We start from the raw sequence: 27,796 nt of genomic DNA, 5'->3' as shown, positions 1-27,796 counted from the left end.
ATAATTATATAGTTATAATTTATTTTTTTTATTCATATATATTTGATTTAAATAAGTCATTATAACGTCGTTATAATATCAATATATAATTCGATTTCTAATTTAAATCTACAATAACAACTTTAATAACAAAATTAAGTAAGATTTATAAATTTTTTTTCTAAGATCAAAGCGATTATTACAAATATTCAATTAATTTACAGTTAAAAGTTACATATAGTTTTATTTACAGTAATTAATTGCAATTGTTTTCTGTACTGAATCGGTAATGTCGCATGTGATACGAAAATGGTAAGAGAATCAATTATCAAGATTCCGTTATATGAAAAAACATTATTTTATATTTTATATTCTATATTTGTTTATGGTAATATTATTAGATATTTTCGAAAGTAAATTTTTAAATAAATCATTTTTAATATAGATAGATTTTAAATTCTCGTTTTTTATAATTATGAATCTAATTAAATAGAATTGTGAAAACATATAAATCTTAATAATAAAAACAAAAAATTAATGTCATCATTAGTCATTATTGAAGATTCTATCAAAATGTATTGCATTTAAGTCATACGGCGTTCGAAGTCCTAGACAAAGGGGGCAGCTGTTGCAGGGCACCTGCTCGTGCCGCCACCTTTCAAGTAAATGCTAAGTGCAAGAGCTTGTTCATTCATTTTGCCTCACGAGGATTAACAATTTCTTGTCGTCGAGGTTGAATTAGCTTATTGGAAATTTCTACTGGACGTCCTCGATCTTCGACAGTAGTTTCACATGCTAATTCGGGAAGGGATAAGAAGGAAGAATAGTCAGATATGTTCAATTTGTATGACAATATTGAAATAGGAAAAAGAAAAGTGAATTTTGCATTCTCAATTCATTCAAATATTTGGAATCATTCTAAACACATAATTGCAAATTTTGATATTGAGTTAATATATTAAAATATAAAATAAATTAAAGTAATATTAGATATATATAATATTTATCATTAAAATAATATTTGGTAATTTTTATTTTTTGTCTCTTCATTTTTCTATCATAATTTAAATGTTACATAGAAATTCTGGTTGTCAGGAAATTATAATTATTCTTTTGACCAAACAGGAAGTCAGAAGCACCGAGGTAAGAGGAAGATATAAAATTCAACGTGATCCGGTAGTATATTACTCTTTCCTTTCCTGTGTCACTACCATTATTCTTATCTTTCTTTTACGCTCTCATTCACGTCCTCTTGTGTCTCCTTTTTGTCTGCCTTTCCTCTTCCCCTTCCTCTGTCATCCTATATATAACACATATAAAATTGTTACCCTAAATTGATTAATGAGTAGTCCCGACTGAGTCGTTTCCTTTGTCCCTTGTTTCTACTACGAATGTCATATATTGAGTAAAATCATGATGATTTTTATCAGTTATTCCGCATTTGTCCACGTGCCTTTTGAATTATTTTTTTTCCTTGTTTTTGTTTTCTTTTTTTCATTATTTTTAGTTATCTTTTGAAAATGAATAAGTAACAATAAGGAAATAAAATTTTACAATTAATTAAAAGCAATTCCAAAAATTGCTATATTATATTTCAAAATGCCATAATTATCAGAACTATAAACTCTAAAGGTATTCATAATATCCATTTAGTCATTATATATGTGCATACATATGTATATTAAACATATCCCATGTTTGATTGCTTTACAACTTAAATCAATTTGATTGTATCTTGAAAGATGACCGATCTCATCCCATATCCCTTTTCGCAATCGTCATCAATAAAACGTTAGATGTCTGACCGGTATAAATATTCATGAACAGTGGACATTTTATAATTTATTTGCAATGCTTTCGACGAAGCAACGCAAGAAGAAGAGAATATACCACCCCCACTCAGGGTTAACAAACATCATGCGTGCGCACAGTGCTCCATCCTTTCTATATATCTACACAGTTCTCTCGGCTATCGCGCCACGACGTGCTTATATGTATGTGTATATATATATATATATATATACAGAATGGGCACATATTTTCGCGGATCGTGAGAATGCCGGAGGAAGTCCTGCGTTCAGCCACGTGCCTCGGGATTTAAACTCAAGGATGCCTGCGACCGTTAGAACTTCCACGAAGGCGAAAGCCTTTACGTAACACAGTGAAAAAAAAAAGAACGGATACTGATCGTCTTCGAGTATATATTTGCGATTCCCAGCGCTATTTCTATCCTTTTTTTCGCGTATCACGACTAAATAGGTAAAAAATTGGCCACAAAAGTTCAATATTCTAGAAGAAATATTCTAAGGCAAAAAATATTTCTTTTAAATAAAATTAAATAATTTAAATAATAGATTCTTTTCATCTGTTTTATCTTATTTGCTTATATATACTTTATATATACTTTATTCAACATTCTAAAAGTTTCTTTATTATTTATTTAATCTTTATTTTTTATTATTATTTATTTATTATTAAAATAATAATTTTTCACATTTAATTTATCAAAAACGTTACATAATTGTCAATATAATTTTCATATATAAAAACATATCTATGTATGACATATAAGCATGTTAGATGACATATTAGATCACACGTGATAAAAAGAATCACGTGTACATAGTTTGTGGCATCTTCTCCATTTTCACTTTTAAATTTGAATGAAGCCACAGTCAAATACCAGATGATTGTTTTGGCATTCCGCGCACGTTCTGCTTCTGCTTTTTCAGACTTTCATTTGGTCAAACATACAAAATTGAAAGTGAAAAAGAGGATGCACAAAAATGCGATTTACACATTCCATTCTTACATTCTGAAGATTTTTTTAAAGGAAATTTCATGAATCTTTAAAAAAAGATTATATTTATTTTACATAATTATTACTACACATATGCAAAAATATAATTTTAATTTAGGAGATTTTATATTTAAATAAATATAATTTTTTTCTTAGTTCTATACATAAAAATGATATTCTTATAAGCTCTGTTAACTTAAGAATTTGGTATCAAAATAAATATGATTAAATATCTAGCTAGTTCTCATGGAAGCCACGTCGTCTAAAGATACAGAGATATACTGTGATTGGATACCTAGCTTGTCATGGAACTCCATCACATCTTTGAAATTTAAACATATCACATTTATATGAATTTTATTTGTTTGCATCTTTTTGTCGCATGAACAATATTGCTTATAATTATATAATTATTAATATATTATATTATTCAAATTGTAAAAATCTATTCTTTCCTATTCTATCTACAAAAATTACATAAATAAATTAACACATACAATAATTATTTTATGATTTACAATAATATAATCGAAATGACTTTTAATTTTTAAAATTCTATTTTTAAATTTAAATAGTAAGGTGAAGTATGAAGTCTTTTTTTAAAAAAAATAAGATTCAATACAGCTGTTCAATCAGCCTCATCACGTGCTAATCGAGCAACAAATCACCGGCAAGTATTTATTTGCATAGTTTCACGAATTTCGCTACGTTCACTTTTTTCCACGACGCGTCCTGTATACAGGAGACATTCCACTTAAACGGCACTCCCCTTTTGGTTCCTAGCATTCCCTCGCGACTTAACGCTTCATAACATATTCTCGACTTGTCCTTAGCCGGGAACGTAAACATATGTGCACCTGCAGAAAGTCAGTATATTTGAACAACGAAGATTGCATTGCTAGACTCCGTCAATTAGATGCTGAATTACAAGGTATATCAGTTTGCGTTTTATACGAGTTTCTCTTACCGATGTAAAAACAGCTGCGGAGATGAAATGCGCGTGCTTCCTGTATAGCACTGTTGCCACGTGTGTGCCAGAATAAATATGCGCACGCATGTCTCGTAACGTTTGTCGTATGAAGAATACGAAAATTGGAAGCGATAAAAAAAAGGATATTTATTCGAGATTTTATTATTGATAATCGAATAGATATTTAAAAAAGGAACTGATTTGTCGATTAACAAATTGCGAGTTAATCACGTGACTTATCGGTAGTTTTCTTGAGACTTCTATCGTCCTATCATAATATTTCAATGATGAGTAGAGATTTCCAGGAAATCTTGCTAATAATAATCATTCTTTCCGCTGAACATCGATATATCACAAAAAGAAAACAAAATATAGAAGAATAGAATAAAATATTTATAAAATATTTGTATATACATAATAAAGATAGAAGTAAAGATAAAAAAAATACAAAAATTTTATCAGGATATATTTTTCAAAACATATAATACATATAACACATAATGGTAATAATTTCAAAAAAAATTCAATTTTATATTTCTTGTCTCAATATACATTTCTTTTTCTTTTTTTCAATTATAGCCAACTTTTAGCCAATTATATATACAGAAAAAGAAAGAATATGTATGTATACTAATAAAGTGCAATAGAAAATTATAAAATGATATTGCATTTATAGCATACCACACATATATAGATATATATATATACATAAGTACAACATATGTATTCATATGATTTTTATTGTTATCATTACTTTCTATCCAAAGAAATATCTTTTGATATTATATTATTTCTTAATTTATTGTTATAATAAGATAAAATTAACAATAAAGTTAATATTGATTTCGATGGTCAATCTAGATTAAATCAAGGGTTCAAGATAACTGATAATTTCCAACATTGAAATTCTATTATATTTCTATTTTCATTGAAAATTATTTTTTATTTTTTCTAAAATTCCAAATAAATATGAATAATGTTTAATTCGTGAACTTACGTACATCGTTTCACTTGGACATCACAGTGCTGTCTTTACGAAGTTCTGACGAAACAAAAGGGTTAAACGAACGCCGTTTGGCAAAGGTTCATACGATATACATAGCTGCTTGCAGCGGAAACGCGGTCTTGGTCTGCCTGAAACAGTAAACATAACAAGCGGTCGGCCGTTGCGTTTGATTTCTCTATGTAGTGGGATATATAGAAGTACATATACATGTGTATTTCATCTCAAACTGACCGGCTATCGTCGACGAATTACGTCATCCTGCGAACATAAACTCTATAGTGGTTGGAATGTAAATACGTTAAGATGACGAGCCAACTGTTGGACTAATTGCATTTGAGTATTGTGTAACATGAACTCTGGCTTGTTTCTTCCATAAATTTCTTGACTTTTACTACTGAAGTCTGTTTATAGGTTACTATAATATATCATTTATATCAGTAATGTTTTTTCTAAGAAATTTTTCTAATGAAATTTCATAAGATTAATAAATAATATTATTTAATTAATTAATAAAATTAAATTAAAAGTATATAAAAACATTTAAAATAGCATTTTTGTTGTGATAAAAAACATTAAAATGGAATTAAACTAAAATTTAATGAATAAGAATATTTTTTATAAATATTTTTGAGTGAAACGAATACTATTAGATTCAAATAATAATACTCTTGAAATTTAAGATTAGGAATATTGTTTGATTGACAGGATTATTATAGATGAGCTTGACTGATATAAAAAACCTTTTAACATCTACATATAGAAGAAATTATATTCACTGTATAAGATATTTGATTAATGGAAATTCTTTTTTGAAGAATTTTTATTTTTTTGAAGACAAGATATTTGATTTAAAAATATTTTTACTTAATCACATAAATAAAAAGCTTATTTATATATATTTTTTTTCTAAAATATTTTGAAAAGTTATTTATTGCATCTTTATAAATATTTTATTTATATTTTTTTCAAATGAATGATTATATATTTTTATTAATGCTTTCAATATTATATAAATATTATATAAGAGATTAAATTTATCAAATAGATAAATTTGCTTTTTTTTCTTAAGTTTGATTAAAAACTTGCAAAGAGAAAAGATTAGAAAATAGTTAAGAGAAGAAAGGGTAAGAATAAATAACGACAGGAAATCCTTGAAGACAAAGAAGACGAATAAACCACTAGTAACCACAAAAACTGACACTGGCCAGACTGTGGTCAAGATTGCCTCTTGGTTGGCGGTTTAGGGCAAGGGTGAAGAACAAAGGGGTAACGAGTGCGCGATAGTTTCTTCGACAAAGAAGAGGAAGAAACACGCACAGGTCGGATGGTCAGCCATCCGTGATTTCCCATCTTCACCATTCTACAAAAAAATAGCTATATCCGTTACATGTTCACATATTTGATCTTATGAATCTTCACATTCATTTTGAATCATAATTTTATGTTAGAATTAATTGTCATCATAACAAAAAAAGAGATAAGAGATGATAAGAGATTTTATGATGTAGACGTTAATTTATGTCATTTCTAATTTTGAATATTTTTAACAACAGATATTAACATTAATTTGATTTATCAATTTTTTTTATTAAAAAACAAGATACTAGTAAATATCATTGTGTAGAAAAATACATAGTTTTAATTTAGAAATATGAATTTCTAAATTTCAAATTTAATTTTATGATTTCTAAATTATGAGAGCACAATATGTTCTTTGTTTTTTCTTAGATCGCGATCTGGATACGATTCTAGTAGCGGCGGAGAATCTGACAATGAATACAATGCTATTGCATGTCGTGGAGCTGATACTCAATCTCAAAATCAGAACACAAATGCAAGCAGTCATGGGCAGGGAAAGCATATAAACAAAGGAAGATGGACCAAAGAGGAGGTAATTGAGAATTTCATGTTAAATATTCCAATTAAAATTAATCTTATTAATGAATTTAAATTTTAATTATTAGCAACATAATTATAACATAATAAAAAAATTTTAATATTATTAATTTAAATATTTGTTAAATATTTTAAAATATATTATAAAATATTTATATAATAATTTAAAAAAAGGTAAAAAAATCTTTTAAATATATGCTAAAATATATTTATAAAAAATATTTTAGAGAGTTCCATAAATTGATATACATAAATTTGATTATACCAATGATATTTATAATTATCATGATAATGTTCTATGCTTTTTTTTTCTCTTTCTCTTTAACCAAGAGGTTAAAGATATATTATATAATAATTTAAAAAAAGGTAAAAAAAAATCTTTTAAATATATGCTAAAATATATTTATAAAAAATATTTTAGAGAGTTCCATAAATTGATATACATAAATTTGATTATACCAATGATATTTATAATTATCATGATAATGTTCTACTATGCTTTTTTTTTCTCTCTTCCTCTTTAACCAAGAGCTCGATATTTCTGAGAATATACACGTGACCGCGTCATCATACTGTGACTTTGATCAGATGTAACGCGAAAGGGGAGGGATACAATGAGCACAGGCCTCGAAAAAAGGTCCACCCTTCGTACCTTCTACAACGAGTTACGTCCGCGGGCAGATGCCCTCAACTACCCCATAGTCATATGCGTAGCCATAGAGTACGAAAAGCGCCGTATGGTTTCCCGTGGGAAATATCACAGACCTATCGATCCTATGCATTTGTTACATGACCTTTTTTCCTTTTTTTTTTTTCTTTCTCTCTTTCTTTCATCTCTTTTCTTTTTTTTTAATTCGATGCAATTGCGAAATAAAAAATTTCAAAAATTCATTTTGAAATATTTTCATTATTTCTTTAATTTTAAAATCATTTTCAATTTAATTTCTACTCGTAACTCCATTTATATCATAGAAATTAATATTGCAATAGTAGTAAATATAGTAGTAAAAATAGTAGTATTTCATGTTTATCTGACCTTTTTTTTTTTTATTATATTTAATCTTTCTCATAAAAATATCTTTACTGTTCTTCTGATAAAAAAAGTATTGATAAATATTAAAAACTCTTCTCTAATTATATATATCATTACATGAAATATAAATTATCATTATATTTTGAAAATATAATTAATAACTTATTAAGACAATATTTTAGCACAGTTTTATTTTATTTTAACACAATCTCAAAAGAATAAATATTTATTTTAAATAGTTTACTTACTTAAAATAACTTGAAATTATTCATTCAAATTATTCTTAGCAAGTTTCATAAGTTTTATCAATGTCCAGCGATATAAAATTCAAATATACTTGTTTTAGAATTTTCAAACTTTAAAGGACTTTTGTCACAATCTTTTTTCTATTCATACTGTACATTATATTTTCTATGCATAATATATGTATATATATATATGTGTGTATATACTTAACATACTTATGTTCTGTTTCAAATGGATTTCAGGATGCTGTATTAAAACAGTTAGTGAGCAATGCTGAACAACTTGGGACTGGGCTTCGATGGGACGCCATAGCCAGCCACTTTCCGGATCGAAGTGATGTTCAATGTCAACAGAGATGGGCGAAGGTCGTAAACCCGGAATTAGTCAAAGGACCATGGACAAAAGAGGTATATTAATGGAGTTTATTAATTACTATTTTTTTTTAAATATTGAGAAACATAATTTTTATTATATGCAAAAATTTATTAATAATTTATTTTAAAAATTTAATATTTAGGATTTCAGAACTTGAAACTAAAATATGATTTTTTTAAATAATAATTCATTGTTTCGATTATCATAAATATCTTGTATAGTAGTTAGTATTTGAGGTCTTTATCGACATTTAGCGACACTTTATGATTTTATTTGATACTTTATTTGAAGTATATAGATTATAGTTATATTGTATCATTGAAAAATCAATGAAATTCAATCAACCTGATTTTCAATAGAGGCCAATCAGTCCACATCAAATGAAAGCGTAAAGATCCACTTACATCTTCTTCATCTATTGCCAGATCTGTTCAGATGTATCAGTTAATAGATTCGATATTTTACTAAAACTTCAAAATCACTCTCTTAAAATATTCTTATAATGCTTATAATATATAATATTTATAATATATAACACATATTCTTCACATGTATTTTAAAAATACATATCCTACCTTCTATTAGTAAAAAATATCAAGAGCTTCCTCCTTTGATCACCAGATGTCTCTGGTATTGCAAACTATGTAGATTCATTATTAGCGTCAATAGTAACACCATAAGCCTAATCAATTTTATCATAGTCAATAAAAACCAAACTTGAAAACCAACAAACTCATTTAAAAATGCTTCAAGATTCTTGTTGCCTCACCTCTAAGCGATCAAGTTTCTCCGACTCGTTTAAATTTCGAAGGTTCAAATTCATAACGGCACGGCCCTGCACAGTACATACGCCTACACGTAACGGAGGCAAAGCTCTCCGTCTGTCCGCTGAGGGTCGCCACGGTGGGGTATGCAATAAGAAAAAGAGCCACGAGAGGTCTGTAGAGATGCTGCATCGCCGTCTTGCCAATGCACTTGGCAACAGCCAAGGGCAAGTAAAGCCTCTGACATCGCCGTCATGGAGGGCCACATTGGTGTGTACCTGATTTTTCATGGTATGGGAGCGTCCTCGGTGCAACCTCCTCTTACTCCTCTGTCTTTCCCTTTCTTTTTCCTTTTCTTTTCGTTCGTTCTTTTCCTCTGTGCACCGACGGTCATCATGCATCGCGTGAATCCTCTTCTCCTTTCCTTTCCTTTCCTTTCCTTTCCTTTCCTTTCCTTTCCTTTCCTTTCCTTTCCTTTCCGCCGTCTTCTCGATCTACCACTTCGTTCTCTGTTCGATACTTCTATTTGCTTTCGAGAAATTACTCCACGAGTTGGGTTTGCCTTCCGGTGAGAATTTGTCCACATGAAGACTTTGTTGAAGACGATTTTGGTAACAAGATAGGAGGCGCTAGAAAAAATGGCAATTCTTTGGAAGCAATTGACAATGTTTGAATCAGAATGAACCAATCATTCTCAAGTAATCATAGTTACATACCTATGTAACATAGATTTATATCAGATAATCAGCGATAATTTTTGTTATTTGGTAATGTTTGCTAGATGGCCTATTGGAAGATTCATGTGATATATTATATCATATGATTGCTACAAATTGGAAGCATATTTTGCAATTAAAGAATGTGGTATTAATATAATAGTTTATTAATATAGTAGTAATATTATATAAATTAATAGAAATTTTATAATTGAAGATTATAAGATTTTAAAATATAGGATAATTTATCAAAATAAAATATATGATGTTTCAAGATATTTATTGATTTTCCATCCTATTATTGAAAAGAGAATCTTAAGATAATTCTTTTATTATAAACTTCCCTAACATTATTTACTTTTGGTAATATTTAGGATAACTCGAATTTTTATGAATCAATTTCAATATTTGATAGTATCAACCATCAAAAAAAAAATATATATACAATATAAATAATTAAAAATTATATTAATAATTATTATATTAATAATCCTGTTTGCAGGAAGACGAAAAAGTGGTGGAATTAGTGGAACGATATGGACCGAAGAAGTGGACATTAATTGCACGACATTTGAAAGGCCGTATTGGTAAACAATGTCGAGAACGATGGCATAATCATCTAAACCCGGGTATTAAGAAAACAGCATGGACAGAAGCGGAAGATAGGATCATTGTAGAAGCACACCGTAGGGTAGGCAATCAATGGGCAAAAATAGCAAAATTACTACCAGGCAGAACTGACAATGCCATAAAAAATCATTGGAATAGTACTATGAGAAGAAAATATGAAACTGAAGAGGGTAGATCCACAAGCACAAGAGGTTTATAATTCATTCATTCTTTAATCAATAATAATATCTTCTTAATTTTTTAATTCCAATAAATATATAAAATTTAAAAAAATAAATTAATTTATCTTAATAATTAGAATTTAATGCATTTTTATGTATTAGAAAGATTATTATAAATGAAACATTTAATGAAAATAAATATTTTTAATAGGGAGAGGTAGAAGAAAAGCCATAGAAGCATCAGTATCCTCTAAGGATAATATTTGTTCAGAAGAGGATATCTCCAGTCAGAATTGTTTAAAATCGACGAATAATGACAATGCCTCAACTCTAACTAATGTACAGCCACATACTCTGGGCATTGATCAATTGCAATGGACCAGAACTTGGGATAATCAACAGAATAGTCAGACTTTCCAGGGTCTTTTGAATCTGAATGAACGGTCGCATAACAATGAATCTCGTTTAAACTCCCCATCAAAAACGGGAAATTCCTTTTCTAGAGTCAAGACTGCACAAATGTCACCCTTCACAAAGTATGATATGAAATAAAAAAGATATAAAATTTTCCAAAGACAATTGAACAGAATTATTTATTTATAATGTATCTACTATTATAGGTATTTCGATTTGCAAATACAGGGTGAAGCGACTAGTTCAAAAAATTCAGAAATCAGATTAATGCCTATGCCAGATTTGGAAGAGATCCCTGGCACTGTAACGGAGAAAGAAAGGAGTAGTCCACCCCCAATTCTACGTCGACGTAAAAATATCCAAATTCTTCAACAGAGGACAGATACTCCTGATAATGTAAACCAGTCTGATTATTTAATAATAAATCAACAGGAACAACAGACTGGTGAGACCACCCCATCCACACCTATTAAACAATTACCATTCAGCCCGTCACAGTTTTTGAACAGTCTGAGTCCCGAGACATCTTCCTGGCCACGAGCAAGCACTCCTAAAGGCAGCAGCCCTGGTCCACTCACCACACCACAACCTACTGGTCTTCGACGAAGTCAAAATGGTATATTTTTATTTGATTTCTAAAATTTTTATTTATAATAATAATACATTGTTACATTATATTATTATTATTATAGATGGCAATACGCCGAGGACACCAACACCGTTCAAAAATGCATTGGCAGAATTAGAACGGCGCAGCGGCGCGACTACTCAGTTACCTGCTACCCCCAGTCGTTTAGATGCTCTAACCGAGATCATCAAACAGGAAACCGATCGTGAAAGTTTAGTAGGAACTAGTACTATTCTTCAAGATTCTGGTTACAGTACAATTAGACGACGGGGTAAAGAGAATAGTGCTCCTGGCGGAAAGAGAGCGCGCAAAGCTCTCTCTCAAGCTTGGGCAAATGCTTCTCAAGATAATTCCGAAATGAGTTTCGTTGTAGAAACACCCGTAAGTTGAATACGAATGTTTAAAGATATTTTATGTTATAAGATTTACAAATTATATCATTTAATTTACCATTTAATTTATTTATTTCATTTTATATTACAGAGTAAAAGTTTGGACACATCGGTATTATTTTCACCGGCATCCATGGCATTGGAAGACAGTTTCTTAACAGCAGGGACTAGTCCCATAAAGGTAGAGAATGTCCATACTCAAACGTATATTCAAACTCAACCAGCCCTATCCTGGTATTATTCCCGTACCAATCGCCTCTAGACACGCTAGCCGGCCTTTTCTTAACTTTCTCATTTTAACACTGTCTTTTTCTTTTAAATTCTCTCTGTTAAATATATTTTAATATTGTCCTTTCGATTAACGTTTAAATATGCCTTGTTCTTTTTCTTTCTTTTTTTTCAATTCCTTTTTCTTTATATTAATTTATGACTAAATGTTAAATGACGCGCAAGAAATTAACCTTGTTTTTATATTCTATTAGACTGGTTACGATTATTGATTCTTTTTTGTCGATCCGGTTATCATTCAATCCAAAGATATATTAGTGACTTTTTTTTTTCTTTTCTTAGATCTTAAGTATATAATTATAAAATAACACAACTAACATTAATAATGGTGTAGAATATCGGTTTAATCTATTTATATAATTAATTTATTTTTTTTTTTTTATCAACGCGTATGCTTTTCATGTTAAATTATTTATGTCTAATAATTTTTTGCTTGGATCGAAACTTATGATCATGAATTAAGAAACAAAACGTTTCATATTATTTGTCATTGATTAAATAATAATGATCACAAAAGAGCCAACGTTATGAAGTACTTAAATTATATTTTTGCGCGTATTATATTTATTTCTGGTCGACATTTATTGTCTGTCTTTATATTGAAATATCCGTACTCTTCGTTATTAAACGTACATATAATTTGATGTGTACAAAATTATATTTCGTTTTTGTTTGTTTCATTTTTCTTTTTCTATGATTAATTTTACAAAAAATTAAATTATGTTTTATTATCATTTTATTTTTTTTTTTGTTAATGTTTAATCATATAAATTATTCGTGTAAATTATTCGTGTACATTTATTTGATATTTTGGAAGCGAAGTGAACTGAAAACATATTTATTCCGGTGAAAAACCAAATTATTATTTATTATTATAAGATTTATTTATTATTATAAGACTTATTTATGATACACGTTTAAAAAGAAAATAACAGTAACATTGAAATTTTTTTAATAATAATATTATTAAGAATTCCTGATTTGTAAATTATTATATAAGAATCCTGTACACAACAGGTTAAACATGTGTACTTATGTAAATTTGTAATAAATTATTAGTATTTAAGTACCATCGTACGATTATTTAATATTTAATTACAAAATATTGATTGTATTAAATGTTTGCAGTTTCAATTTCGCCTCTTTAGTCATTTATATATTTCAATAATGATAAAAATAATAATCTAAACTTGGAAAAAATGGATCACCGGTGATCCATATAGCATGAAATGTAATGAATATTCCTAATAATTCCTTTGCCCTAATTAAATATCCTCAAATCATAAATATCCCGTCTATAATTATATATAATATATCTATATGGATATATACATATAAAGATAGTGTTTATTTATTATTATATATTAATATATATACATATTACATATATATTTTTTTAGTTTCTTCGATAATAATATTGAGTTGCCGCATGTTTAAAACTAACTCAAACGTAAAACGTCCTTATACAGGCCTGGCCTAGCGTACCAAAGTATTTTCCTTGTACTATCCTATCCCAAAAATCCAAAGAACAATTTTGAGCAGTAGCTCCACTGGAAATCTCTGAAATCGATTCGCAATCATGCAAAGAAAAAAAGAAAGAAAAAAGAAAATATAAAAGGCCTAGTCATTTTATAATGAAACGTGATAGTTTTTTTTTTTTGCATGTATATGAAACGTGCCCTAGAAAAAAAAATATGAACGCATAAAACGGACGAGCTCACAATATATAGTTTCGTAATTTTTTGAATAACACTAAAGTATGTTCCCATAACCTCTCTATTTCTCTCTAACTATATCCTTTCTATCTCCGTTTCTTTCTCTCTTTATAACTCCTCTTTTTCTCTTTCTTTCAATTATGTCTCTAAAAACTGAAATTTTGATCTTATTATCATATGTTTTTTTTTTCTGGTAAAAAGAAAAAAGAAATAATTTTCAAATGAGCATTTTCTATATGCGTTCTTTTTACTCGCCGGCTGTAGCTAGTGTGTCTATCCTTTCCAGACTTCCCACGACTTTGTGTCCGTACAACGGAAGCCTAATGCCAAGAGAGCGATCACATTCGATGCATTCGACAGTCCCTGTTGTATCCTCAGCCCCTTGCCGCTCAGGCCAGTCAAACGTGCTAAGGTGAGTTGTTTTTTTAATTCTAGAATCGGTTCACTATATCTCCTTAATGGGATGCTGCATTAGAGATTTGATATTTTCGTGTCAGATTTCCTTTCTCATCGCTCCAATGCTTAATTTTCGTATACTGGAAAAACATCTGTTACTATAGATCAAATTTCATTGCAGTATTTGATCTCTTAAAATATTAAATAGCTTGTGTAAGGGCAATAAAATTATTAAATATATATTTCAAAACTATTAAATATATCTTATAATTTATATTAAAGTTTTTCAATTTAATCTTATATATATAAAATTTAAAAGAATTTAGCTTATAATTTTTTATGAGACAAGTTTTAAATATTTGATCTTGTTATATTTTAAATATTGTTAATGTAATCATTTTGTATATGTTATTACTTTATGATATTAATATCATAATTATGCCATTCACTTTGATTTTCATCCTTGGTTTGTTCTAATTCCAGGTACATTTAGAAGCACAATGGGCAACAGTGGCATGTGGACGTACACGCGATCAGCTCGAAATGACGCGAGCTGCTCGACGATTCCTTAGCAGTCATGGATACTTGCCATTACGTCCTCGTTCTTTGAATTTTTGAGAGTCCTTTTGTAAACATGGGGACTCAGTCGCACTACGTGGTACAAAATATGCGACATTAAACTAGTCGTAATTAAAATAATACGGCACTTCCGTTTAAGGAATATAGCCTTTTTCTATCAAATTTATCACACGATATAAAAAAAAAAAAAAAGAAAACAGGAAAGCAAAGAAAAAATAAATCTATTAGGCAATTTTACAGGTTGAATACGAATGTATGCATTAGAATAATCTTTTATGAATCATATAATTGATATAAAATTGAGATATTCTAATGCATAGCATATGTATACAAATAAATGAATTTTCTTTTTATGAAAAAATCCACAGTGCATCTGAAATTGTATCTTAAAAAGAGAAGAAATGTCACGCTTTATAAATACTTATATTTATGATTTGTTCTCAGTAGGATATATGTGGACCACAAATAAATCACAAAAACAAAAATAAAGCAAGATATTTCTGCCTTTTTTGATAGGAAGTTGCTATTAATGTTGGCGTATAGATAGTGATGAATATAGAAAAAAGAAGTAAAACTTCATTTCTTTTCGTAAACATATTTATTCCTGATAGTACAAATTACAAGTTTATATGCAATTTTTTAAAGAGACATCAGGAATCAATGTTTACATAAAGAAATTCGTGTGTGAATTGATATTGAAAACAATTTATTTTCTATTAAAATATGAAAAAATTTTTGCCATATAAAGTAGCGACTTCTTATCATATTACGAAACGATGAAAGAATAAAATAATAGCTGGTTTATTTGATACAATAGTATATATATTATATAATATAAAACAAAAGCATTATTGCGGCCGTTATGTACAAAGAGCCTTTGTAACTGGTATTTAATTTACAATTGAATAATAAAGACGTGATAATAATCACACCAAAAAATAAACAATTGGTAATATTTTTTTAAACCAGCACAATGTTATTTTCAAATTAGAAGAAATTATGTCATGATTTGATTTAATATGTCATAATTTCTCACATTATGCTTTTAAATCAAATTATGTGTTAATATAACAATAACAATAATTCAATTTTCGGCTTATATTAACGTCTTTTATGAAACTTGGAATGCCATGAAATGAATAATACAAGTGCTTATACAATAAACAGCCATACACATATTATTCAACAAACAATTGAAAAAGATTCAATAATCAAAAAAATCTCACAATCAGGTGAGGTATATTAAGAGTGCCTACCAACTCGACTTTTATTTGAGCTTGAAACATCGTATCATATTTTAATATTTTAAACATGTCCTTTAGAATGTTATGCACAAATACGCTTTATCTCATATTAGCAATCGAAATATATAGTATCTAAACGTGAATGATGATAAGATTACTCAGTAGTATATGCGTACAAACTGAATACAATATGACAATGTTTATGAGCGATGTAGTAAGCGTCAAACATAATTCTAAAGCTCTTTTTGTACACGCGTTTTTTTAATATGTTTCAACAGTGAATTTAGTATTCTCATTAAAACTATGAAATCAAATTAAACAAATTCATTATAATATTAAATTTTAATTTTAGGAATTATTAGTTATATATAAAGTGTTAACATATTCATGGGACACTTTTGATCTAGAGGCTAAAACAAATACAAAAATTGATACATAAAAATACAAGTTGAAACTTATTTATTATGTTATAAATAATTGAAGTTTGCAATCAAAATTTTTAGATAAAGCAATACAGTTATGATAGAATTGTCTCACTTCATCTAATGTAAATTTCAATTATAACTTAATGAATATGCTTCAACTGAAATTTTTACATATCAATTTTTTAATTTGATTTTTAAAATTTTTAAAGATATTCCAAAAATATTAATACCCTGTATAATATGCATTGTTTAGAATTTAACTTTTATTACCAATTATATTATATTTATTTTGTTTTAAAGCTAAAAAAAATAAATAAAGTTTATTTTTCTTAATTATTTAAGTAAATTTAATTTAAAAAAAAAATACTGTTACCAATTTATTCATCTGTATTGAATATTTTTTTAAAAATATAATTGGAATAAAGTAAAATATTGTCATTTCGCTTTATATAATTAGACATTAAAATGTCTAACAATATAAATCACTAATTCATGTAAAACGAGTTAAACATATTTGTCCTTTTACGCATTTTCTTGGAGGAAAAATTAAAAATACTAATTTTTTTATTTTAGTAAAATACAATATTTTCTCTATTATTTATGAATTATGCTAAATATTTATTAATTATTAAAATGAAATTTAATATCAAATTATATAAAATCAATTTTTTTTTATGTAAAAATATATATTTAAACGCGTGCACTAAAAGATGCCTAATTATACGCACAAATTTATAATTATGGTCGTTTTAATTTACAATAACATGATGGTAATGCCCGATAAAATTCGATAGATGAATGTCGAAGCTTGAAATCTCACGATTTATTTCGAAGGTTTACGATATAAATTTATTTCGTATATTTTCACAAAATTATTGTATTAGATATCAGCTTACGTCACCCAACTATCTGAGATTCCTCCGCGCATTTTTTTTCTATATATAGAACATTTGTATTAAGAAGTGATTCAAGTGATCTTTGACTAGATGGCGATCTTTTCGAAAATTGCGCGTACAATAATTAATTAAGAAATAAAATGCATCTTATTAGTAATAATCTCATTGATTTCTATCTCTACATGTAACTGTATAATATAACATCGGGGAACTATGTATATCATAAAGGAACTCTTAGCTGTTGATTATAATAATAGCTAAAAGAGGGAAATTTTTTGACTAGCACTACCGGTATATGTTGATCAAATAGCATTTACGAAAAGATTGCATCAAAAGAAAGTCACGCATCATGAAATGTTCAAAATTCTATTTAATAACAGCGCGAGAAGAATTTTAAGAAATGGGTGATACCATGCATACTGCGTCACCAAACGATAACAAAATGAGAATCGCCAAGAATATATTACATACTGTTTCATTTAGAATTACTATCATTATGTGTAATAATTAATATATTTTCGTAAAATGAATCTACTATTCTTAATAACTTGAATTAAAATGAATTCACGATTTAAATCGTGATTATTGAATAATTTTCGATGTCTCATGGTTAAAAATATAAGCGCTGATCATTTTCAGTCACTATATTCAGCCTCCTAATAAAATAACATCTATAAAAAGTCTGAAAACAATCAACAAAGATGTATAAATTCACTAAAAACAAATAAAGAGGTATAATGCCAAAGAGGCCATTTTCTAATGTCTTTTTCTTTCTCAATCGCTTAAAAGCAACACTTTCTCGCGGGAATTGCATAATTTTCCCGTTGTAATACTCAGAATTTTATGTTCTGCATAATTTTTCTTCATTATCCATAATATTGATACTAATTATTTAGTCCAATGTATCTGGATCTGCTAAAAATTTTTTAAAACACATAGAAACTAATTGTAAAACTTAAAAATATTATTATTATAAAAATTAAATAATTACTAATTAATATCAACCTGGAGAAGGAGATCCTTTAACTCTGCAAGTGTTATAACTTCCACAATTCAAACATTTCAAACCTACAATATGGAATTTTACTGTTGACTCCTAAAAAATTGTTTCATCGATTACATTTAATTTATCATTATTTTTTGATTATATAAATACATAATTCAAATATTTAAAATAAGATTCTTTTACCTCATGACAGTCTTTGCACAGAATATCAACCTTATAATCCCTATATTCTTCTGGCATTGGTGTTGATGATACTTCCATATCCAAAAATCTCCATAAATCAGTCATATCTAGAAGGGATACTTGGCAAGTTGGACACGCATAATGTCCTGAATGTAACAATTCCTCAAAGCATGTGCGATGAAGCAAATGACCACAGTTTGGAATGTGACAAGGTATACGACTTGTGTGAATATCCTCAAGACAAACTGGACAATTTGCATGAGAAACATTTTCTACACACTGAAAATATGACACAAAGTATTGATTTATATGAATTATTTTTTATAATTATAATTCAAAATTGAAACTTCTTTTTATCTATCATTTTATCAAATCAAACATATATATTTATTACAGTAAATTAATAAATAATTGTTAGCTAAGAATATCATACAGAATAGAAATACTTTCATTGGCATTTAATCAAAATTGATACATTACATACCGTGTGTCCGTTTTGTAATTGAACTGGTAAACACATGTTGCACTTGGCACAGTGGAAAAATCGGTCACGACCGCCGACTCTACATATTCCGCAGCCATCACAATGATACTGATTTTTGTCCTCATCATCAAATAAATTACACTCGAGGCATGTATATTTACCGAATCGACAATGACAATTTTGGCAAGTGGCTTGTACTGGCTGACGAGTATCACATAACACGCATATCAGTTCTGTGACTTCTTTTCTGTTTACTGTATGAGTCTCTTCTTTGTCGTGGCAGAATCGACATGTATATACCTTGTTGCAACATGGTGTCTAAAAAATAATAAATATTACCGGTTACTTTTAAAAATATGTTACATATATTTTTAAATTCAAATTTTCAATTAAAATGCTAGAAAAGTGTCATCGATATTTCTTGGACACTTTAGAAAACGAAGGTCTTAGATAATAATCCAATTAGCCCCCATATGAATCCATCCTTGATCCCTAACCCTTTCGATGCAGCAGACGTTTATAAGCGTTCGGCAAAACTGTTCGACAACGTACGGTGATCAGCGTACAGAGAACATGATAACATACCATTATGAAACTTGTTCTGCACGTGATGCTAGTACGTTCAGCGACATCGAAAGAATTAATCACATGAATCAAGTTAAAAAAACATTTATAGTTGTCAACAACTATATGAATTTTTCCATTATTAAGAAAATCTATAATGATTCATATAAAATTTTTCCATGCAATAATGATTCATTGATTGTCGAAAGGATGGAATATTTTAATGTTAATATTTTAATAATCGACTCAACATAGTGTGTAATTAACTTTTATCATGATTATTGAATTTCTATTAGATGGCGCACATTCGCATCTCCCACGTGTTATCGTAACACGTGTTATAATTATTTCAATATGGATTTATAGATATTAATTTTTCATTTGAATTATTATTTTATATAAAAAATTATATAAAAAATGAAAAATATTAATTTTTATAAATTGAAATTTCATTAAAATAACTATTATTTATATTGAATTAAAAGTTCAACAAAATTTTATAAAATCACGTTAATTTATCGATATGATGTCATAGATTTTAATGATTTTTATAAAAATTAAATTAAATTAATTATGCATAAAATGCGATCATCATTTACGATCTGTATTCAAAATGTACTATAGATCAAAGAATAGATATTTCTTCAGAATGTTTAAATATTCAAATGCTAGTAACTATTTTTTGTAAAGTTGTTTGTTTAGTCATCTTCTATAACATATTTAAAAATTATTAAAATCCACAAAGCATATATATCGATAATTTATCATAATTTTAATAAAAGAATTATTTAAGTTATAAATTATTTATTAAGTTAAAATTTTATATATAAGAAAATTATTTAATGCAATTTTTGAAGAAAAATTATTATTTCAAAGTATAATTAAAATATGTTACTGATTTACTACTGTATATATAATTTGCTTTTTTAGTAAGATATAATGTATATATGATTTGCTTTTTTAATAAGATACATATTTTCTCGATCATAAGATATAGATTATTCACGGTGTTCTCTTGAATAATATTTGAATAACAAAAATTTAAGTGTCTTATCTTTATACGTTGAGGTAAACAAGACAAATTGTGTAAGCAGACAAGTAAATCACAAATCTGATATATTTTATTATAAAATACGAAATATCTATTGGAAATATCCATGAAAAAAAAAAATCATAATTATACTTTTTTTTTCAGACAACTTAAAACTAAAAAACTAGTTACTGGTAGCATGACATTTGACTTATCGCGGCAATTGGTAAGCAACACTGTGAGAGGGCGTTTCATTACACAACATATGGCTGAACTTCATCGATTTGTTGCTACGTACATACATACACATATAAAACGTATGTCGCGTTTACAATGAATAAGAAAAGCTCGTGTATAAGCGATTTCGATGTTAGTCGTTAATTGTAAGACCGCTATGCGCGTCGTTTATTTTAAAAACATTTATCCAGAATTATAAATATTATTGATTATTCAAGTTCAAGAATAGTTTTTAAGGTATTGAAGCTTTTTATTTTCAACTTTTTATTATAGTGCGTTATAGATATTCAAATAGATTACTCTATGAATGCTTTTCGAATTTTATCTGTTGTTTTAGGCGGCATTCAAAACGTTTCTTATGAAATGTAAATTCGGTTTATTAGTTGAATGAAGATTCATTGAAATATACCGACTATAAATCTATAATTGTCAACTATTAATTTACCATGCAAATTTCTTAAAATAATCGGATAATTAAATTTATTCAGTGATTTTAAATAGAATTATAGTTATGATAATATAACACAGACCTATAAACAATAAATCTTTATTGACATTTTATAATATTCGCACACAAAAATTATATTATAAAAAGTTTTACAAAAAGTCTCATTTCAATCTCATATGAAATCTTTCGTTTCTACATTGATTAATTTGAAATATATACATATATCCGTAGGGATGCTGTTATGCGAATTAATTGAATTAACTGTCAATCGGTGACGTACTTACAACCACTTAACGGCCCAATTAATAATATACATGAAAAAGATCTATAACCACTCGTTATATTGTTACTAGAGAATTAATCAGAAATCTTAATAAATGTATATGTTTACGATGATATAAAACAGAAGAAATTTAAAAATTAATAAAACCAAGATCATCGTTTATTGTAACAAACAAATTCAAAAAATGGTTGATATGAACATAGAGACACGGAAATATTACAAACGGTATCTAAGAAAAGTATGTTTTTTTGTAGTTGAAACGCACGAATTGAACATTTGCGTGATCAAAACAAAATGATTATAAATATATTTGCAAGAAAAAAGCGATTGAGGTACTTACAACAAATTTGGATTTTCGTTTATAGTGCTCGCAGCCGTAATCATCATCAGCAGTGGCTTCCAAGGGTTCCTCCTTTGACGTCGACGCACGATCAGCCACAGTGCGCGCTTCGTCGTTATTCTCCATATCTTTCGATGATCCTAAATTCCTGCCTCTTTCTCCTCCGCCGCCTCCTTCTTCTCATCGACTCGCACGTCCTTTCCAGATTTTCTTGTGCCGTATCCGATTAACACTATCTCGGCCACAGTTTGTTTGTTTAATTAACACGCTAGCGGCGATTCAAAAACGGTAGAAAAAGAACACCGACGTAGAACGTTCGGATCACGCGCCGACAAGCAAGCAAGGGCTGTTTATTCTGTATGAATAAAGTAGCCCTCAACCTGAACCAACGGGAAATATTTCGAGTCTCATGTGTCTGGTCATAAGAAAATTGAATCGTGCCATCATTAACAGTTAATGTATTATAGCACGTCTCTACGTCGCGAATATTTCGAAGAAATTTCACAATCCGTCTCCTAAATCGCAGGATTTTCGTTGCACGTTTGATTGTAAGAAACGATAGCTTTTGTTTGTCTGTTACAGAACTATGTTTGGCTGAATAACTATCATTTCTTGGAAATTTTGAAGAAAAACGAATCGACACTCGCCACTTCTGACACTTCTCCACTTCGTTGTACTATCACCACGGTGTAATGATTACAACGACAGACGATGTTCGGAAAAAAGGATGCAAAACTGTGGCCGGAAGTCGTGACGACTTGATGAAGTACTACGTCGCGTTTATACATATCCGACCCGCGAAGATTTAAATACACTTATAATGCAAGCAATTCAATAATATTATTTTGTATCTATCTAAATCTAAATTATCATGAAACATGAAATAATAAGTAATAAATAAATGAAAATTCACTTTTTTTGTCAATTTATATTCTTAATTGTTATAAAACCTAACAAAAGTTATGATATATATAAATATAAATAAAGTAAACATTCAAAATATCCTAATCCAACTAATTTTGTATAATGTATGCTATAATCAAATGCAATTTTATCTGTTATCTATAATTTAGTCAAATTCATATTTTCTATATTTTGTTATTAGATCGCATGATATGGATTTATGATATGGATAAATTTAATTGCATAAATAATCTGGCATTTTAATTGATAATATGATAAATTCATTAATAATATGAAATGTATGATAAAAATTTACGAAAAATTTAATTGTTTAATTACTTGATTATTTCATGACATAATTAAATTTATATTAATTATTTTTAAATTTATAATTAATTATTTATAAATAATTTGGAATGAAATTTTTATAATTTACTCAACATAAGCAATGAATATAAAATATAGAAATTTTATGTTTATTGTATCTGATTGTGGTATCACTGCAAAAGTGTATATAATAAAATGGTGAAAGATGGGTGTCAAACTGTAAGAGGATTGATGTAATTCATTAAATAAGATTTGTGTTGATCATTAAAAAAACATTAATCATTATCGGTGCATCTTTTTGAATCTATTATTGAATCATTTAAAATAATTGTGTATAATACGTTGACCAATGTTGCAATGATACAAAAGTGCGTCATGTATGGCGACTTACGAAAAATATGCGCTAGCCATACGCAGTTCGCCCCGCACGGGCTCTGCATTTTGTTGGACTAATGATCAATGGCTTTATTTGAGAAACGATATACAAATAAAGTGCTGTTAGATGATACAGAAAAGCTGACGAGCGTCATTGAAAATGCAAGAACAATCGACGGACATACGGTACGATGCACGCTTAATACGTATATTTTGATATTTGGTCGATAAAAGATGATCTTTATACATGTCGGATTTTCGTTCCAATCTCATATCATTAAATCAACGTCGGACGTTATTGTTGATTACGTAGACATTTTCGATGCTTTTCTTGCATATTTCAAAGATAAACAATTTTATAATATATTTTCATATATATAAAATTTATATAGTTATATATTTATATAGTTAAAATTAATTTTGTACATATAATATATTAAAAAAAAGATATATATTTGAAAAATATAGAAAAATGTAATATTATTGGAATGTACAATATATAAATATTAGAATTTATAACATATAGTTTAATTTATTTTTTAATCATACATTTATTTAAAAATTGTTATTTATTAATGCTGGAATGATATAAATATATATTTTTATATTATATTTAGGAATATGTGATTAGAACACAAAGAGGTCCACTTTCTGAAAAATTTTGGAGAGTTAGCAGACGCTACAATGACTTTGTACAGCTTAATGCAGCTTTATCAATATCTGGCATTGATTTGGCATTTCCTCCAAAGAAAATCATTGGTAATATGGAACCAGACTTCATAGCTCAACGTCAAATAGCCCTACAGGTTAATTATATAAATTATATAAAAAATTAATTACATAAAAAAAATCATAATTATTAAGTATTAATTTAATATAATTATTTTATTTATTTTTTTAGAATTATTTAAACAATATACTAATGAATCCTATATTGGCTTCATCACTTCCTATGAAAAAATTCTTAGATCCAGATAATTATACAGCACCATTACATGGTATGATTTAATTATAATGATAAATGTAATAATATAATTAAATAAAAATAATATGATAAGATGTGTATATAAATAAGTAATATGTAAATAATATTATGTTTAAATACTAAAAAAATCTTATTTTAAATTATCAATTTATATTTAAAATTTAATTCATTTTCATAAATAACTTTTATTTTCAGAAATAGCTTTGCAACAGGTGTCATTAGCATTACGTAGCGATGCAAATTTTGAAGTTTGTAAAGCCATTCCTGATATGGGATGGCGGTTAAGGAAACATTATTATACTGTAAAAAATCGTCAAAATTCAAAACAAGAATTACTACTTGCATGGGTAGAATTTGGTCCAGATAAACATCTGCAAGATAAAGACATGCAAGGTGTTTTTAAAAGTTTAGGGACATTAAAGCATAATTATATAGAACCAATTGTTTATCAACATGTAACTGAAAATGGAGCATTAATGATAAGAAATTTTTATCCGACGGGTACATTACGTGACATTTTGTGCATAACTAAACCTAAACAACCATTTATAAAGAAGTATGGAAATCCAAAACAAACCAAATCATTAACAGTGCCTGAAATTGCTATGTATGGTTACCAGGTAAAAATATAATATTTCATGTTAAGATAACAATAATAGATTTTGTAGCTAAATAATTCTTATTTTAGATTTTGGAAGCTTTAGGATTTCTTCATGAAAAAGGTCTACCATATGGACATTTACATACAGGAAATATTCTTTTAACACAAAAATGTGCCAAGTTATTGGATGTAGAAAATGGTCTTCTAGGTTTACCAGCATTCTATCGTCCTTATGTTGTACAAAGGCGTAAACTTCATGCCACAGTATATTTCATATTACATTAGAAAAATATCGTATAAATTTCTCAATATAAAAATATATATATATTCTTTTTTTTTTACAGACTCAAGTAGATATTTATTCTTTTGGACATGTATTATATGAAATGGCATTTGGAAGACCATTGTTAGAAGCAACATGTTCGGAATTACCATATTGCGATTTAACTTTAAAAAGTTTACTAGAAGTGATACTTTCGCCAGAAGCCTTGAAACAGGATTTACCAACAATATCACATTTATTAGAACATCCATTCTTTGAATCAGCAAAACATATTACATTTGCTGTTGGATCCATAGAAAAACCACATTTCAAATTAAGTAGTCATTTGAAAGAAGCTTTACAAGAAGCAGTAAACAAAGCAGAACAAAGACTAAAAGAAGAACAAAAAGTAGCGAGACATCAAAAAAGACTTGTCAAAGTTCAAGAAATGATGAGTTCAGAGGAAGAAATGAAAAAACGAAAACAGAAACTAGTAAAAAATATTATATTTAAATATTGTATTAAAATATTTATATACTTTTTAAAATGAAAATATAAATGTTTTTATTATTCTAGAAGAAGGAACAAAAATTAGCCCAAGAACAACGTTCTGCAAATCAATTAAGTGCAAATGGAATAAAACATGTAAATGGTAAGAGTCCGGAACGCTCGGATAGTCCTACTAGTACTTCTACAGCCACCAGTGTTGGAACTTTAACACCTCCATCACTGCGTAAGTATCAAATTACTTTTTTTATTAATCTTTATTAAAAATTAACATTAATCAATATTCATGACTTTATATTAGCTGGGCACAAAAGTTGATGGCGCATACTACGCTTATTTCTCTCACGTAGGTCATATGATCACTCAAACACTAATTATTCACGTTCATACATTTTTTCATATAATTATCGCTTGGATACATTTCGAGCACATATAATAATAGGTTTAATGAATAGTATATTTATAGTATATAGTATATCTTTATAAAAATAATGTAATTAATAAAAAATTAAATATAATAAAATAATATGTATCCAAACGACATTATAAAAATTATATAAAATTACAATCTATTTAACTAAAGGTTCTATAGATGTGCGACAAGGTGATGGAGTTCCTGCAAAAAGTACTATACCAACACCTCCGTCACAGATGCCTGCAACTATTGATGTGTCAAATAATGTCTCAAAATTGACCAACGAACGAGCTGCTCTGCTTGGAAGTATTTGTAATTTCAATAAAACTAGTCTTCGTAAAGTTGCCAATGAATATCATTGAGATAAAAGAAGATGACACAATGATAGACACAAGAATGAGAGATATGAGAGAATGCTGAATGATCATATTAATTTATCAAAAGAGGATAATGTATGATCACAATCTATACCAAAAGCACATTATTTTTTTTATCGGATCGTGAGATTTTATTTCGATCGTGATACTTGCGAAATCCATATAAATAAATAAACAAATATATATATATATATATATATATTTAAATTCTATACAATCTATATATATATATATATATATTCAATATCAAATATATATATATATATATTCTGTAGAATCAATTAACATGTATATTATGTAGAAATAGATAGTTATAAATCATATAATTACAAATAAATATAAAATAATTCTATTTATCTATACTAGAAGCACGAATCAAGTTGTTAGAATCAAATAATATTTAAATATTATTTTGTTGTTATTTTTTAATTCCTTAAACACCGTCCAATGATGGATTCGAAATTTTATAAAAATATTAAATTATCTTTTTAAAGAAAGTTTTTTTAATAGTGATGTAATATTATACAATTAATGTCATATACATTATACATAATAATAAAATTAATTTTATCTTTAATCATATTTAAATTTATTGAAAAATTGTTAATATTATATCAAATATTATTTTATCAAATACTATTTTATATTTTAATTAATGAATTTAATTAAATGAAGTTCAATTTAATTATAAATTCAAGTCTCGCGATCGAATTTTTCTCTTTTACACTTAGTTCATATTATACTATTTCATATTTAATTTGTATAAAAATATAAATGATAGAATGAAAGTGATAATACTTACGTTTATAGCATAAACTTTGTCTCGTTAATGTTATGTATACCACTCTATCTATTTAAAGTTTATGGTATGAATAACGTATTAATGTACAGATTCCACTTATAAAAAATATTGTGT

At 27.6% G+C, this 27,796-nt stretch overlaps 3 protein-coding genes and 1 long non-coding RNA gene across 16 annotated transcripts in view; 2 read left to right on the top strand and 2 right to left on the bottom strand.

The window, feature by feature from the left end:
* The window catches only part of LOC409733 (transcriptional activator Myb), a 34,854-nt gene extending 18,923 nt beyond the window's left edge, over positions 1 to 15,931 (top strand). For 2 of the 5 annotated variants that reach the window (XM_006569590.3, XM_393231.6), the window contains exons 2-10: positions 6,484 to 6,646; positions 8,173 to 8,337; positions 10,288 to 10,606; positions 10,788 to 11,112; positions 11,197 to 11,606; positions 11,683 to 11,999; positions 12,102 to 12,191; positions 14,300 to 14,425; positions 14,893 to 15,931. In XM_006569590.3, the coding sequence (XP_006569653.1) occupies positions 6,484 to 6,646; positions 8,173 to 8,337; positions 10,288 to 10,606; positions 10,788 to 11,112; positions 11,197 to 11,606; positions 11,683 to 11,999; positions 12,102 to 12,191; positions 14,300 to 14,425; positions 14,893 to 15,027 (2,050 nt within the window). In that variant the 3' untranslated portion in view covers positions 15,028 to 15,931. Of the gene's footprint in view, positions 1 to 6,483; positions 6,647 to 8,172; positions 8,338 to 9,190; positions 9,361 to 9,643; positions 9,768 to 9,850; positions 9,934 to 10,287; positions 10,607 to 10,787; positions 11,113 to 11,196; positions 11,607 to 11,682; positions 12,000 to 12,101; positions 12,192 to 14,299; positions 14,426 to 14,892 lie in introns of those variants that run through there. The other 3 variants (XM_006569593.3, XM_006569592.3, XM_006569594.3) reach the window with 3 other exon arrangements.
* On the bottom strand, positions 995 to 9,213 carry LOC100577336. Of its 3 annotated transcripts, none has more exons than XR_001705682.2 (7): positions 9,075 to 9,213; positions 8,881 to 8,987; positions 8,651 to 8,732; positions 8,146 to 8,249; positions 4,751 to 4,883; positions 3,747 to 4,085; positions 3,120 to 3,636 (listed from the first exon to the last, which is right to left on the bottom strand). It is a non-coding gene; the product is annotated as an uncharacterized LOC100577336 (long non-coding RNA). The 3 variants fall into 3 exon arrangements; XR_003305551.1 differs by having other exon boundaries at positions 3,747 to 4,017; XR_001705688.2 differs by lacking the exons at positions 3,120 to 3,636; positions 3,747 to 4,085 and adding an exon at positions 995 to 1,279.
* A 1,391-nt stretch (positions 15,932 to 17,322) lies between the features above and the next one.
* LOC408590 (RING finger and CHY zinc finger domain-containing protein 1) lies at positions 17,323 to 22,711 on the bottom strand. 4 transcript variants are annotated; one of them, XM_006569600.3, is made up of 5 exons: positions 22,129 to 22,711; positions 19,227 to 19,544; positions 18,743 to 19,021; positions 18,545 to 18,649; positions 17,323 to 18,468 (listed from the first exon to the last, which is right to left on the bottom strand). In XM_006569600.3, exons 1-4 carry the CDS (start codon positions 22,252 to 22,254, stop codon positions 18,554 to 18,556), a joined length of 819 nt encoding a protein of 272 aa, XP_006569663.1. In that variant the 5' UTR covers positions 22,255 to 22,711; the 3' UTR covers positions 17,323 to 18,468; positions 18,545 to 18,553. The 4 variants fall into 4 exon arrangements, with proteins under 4 accessions (XP_006569663.1, XP_016773343.1, XP_392132.1 ...); XM_016917854.2 differs by having other exon boundaries at positions 17,323 to 18,465; XM_392132.7 differs by having other exon boundaries at positions 18,559 to 18,649.
* Positions 22,712 to 23,527: 816 nt separating this feature from the next.
* On the top strand, positions 23,528 to 27,285 carry LOC408591 (PX domain-containing protein kinase-like protein). 4 transcript variants are annotated; one of them, XM_006569603.3, is made up of 9 exons: positions 23,528 to 23,919; positions 24,351 to 24,539; positions 24,635 to 24,731; positions 24,914 to 25,338; positions 25,407 to 25,583; positions 25,664 to 26,074; positions 26,158 to 26,314; positions 26,390 to 26,434; positions 26,681 to 26,847. In XM_006569603.3, exons 1-8 carry the CDS (start codon positions 23,818 to 23,820, stop codon positions 26,404 to 26,406), a joined length of 1,575 nt encoding a protein of 524 aa, XP_006569666.1. In that variant the 5' UTR covers positions 23,528 to 23,817; the 3' UTR covers positions 26,407 to 26,434; positions 26,681 to 26,847. The 4 variants fall into 4 exon arrangements, with proteins under 4 accessions (XP_006569666.1, XP_006569665.1, XP_006569664.1 ...); XM_006569602.3 differs by having other exon boundaries at positions 26,672 to 26,847; XM_006569601.3 differs by lacking the exon at positions 26,390 to 26,434 and having other exon boundaries at positions 26,681 to 27,285.
* The last annotated feature ends 511 nt before the right edge of the window (positions 27,286 to 27,796 follow it).

This window comes from Apis mellifera, linkage group LG1, assembly GCF_003254395.2.
Source record: "Apis mellifera strain DH4 linkage group LG1, Amel_HAv3.1, whole genome shotgun sequence".
NCBI lineage: Eukaryota > Metazoa > Arthropoda > Insecta > Hymenoptera > Apidae > Apis > Apis mellifera.
Note: the sequence above shows the minus strand (reverse complement) of the source record. Positions and strands in the feature narration are given on the sequence as shown.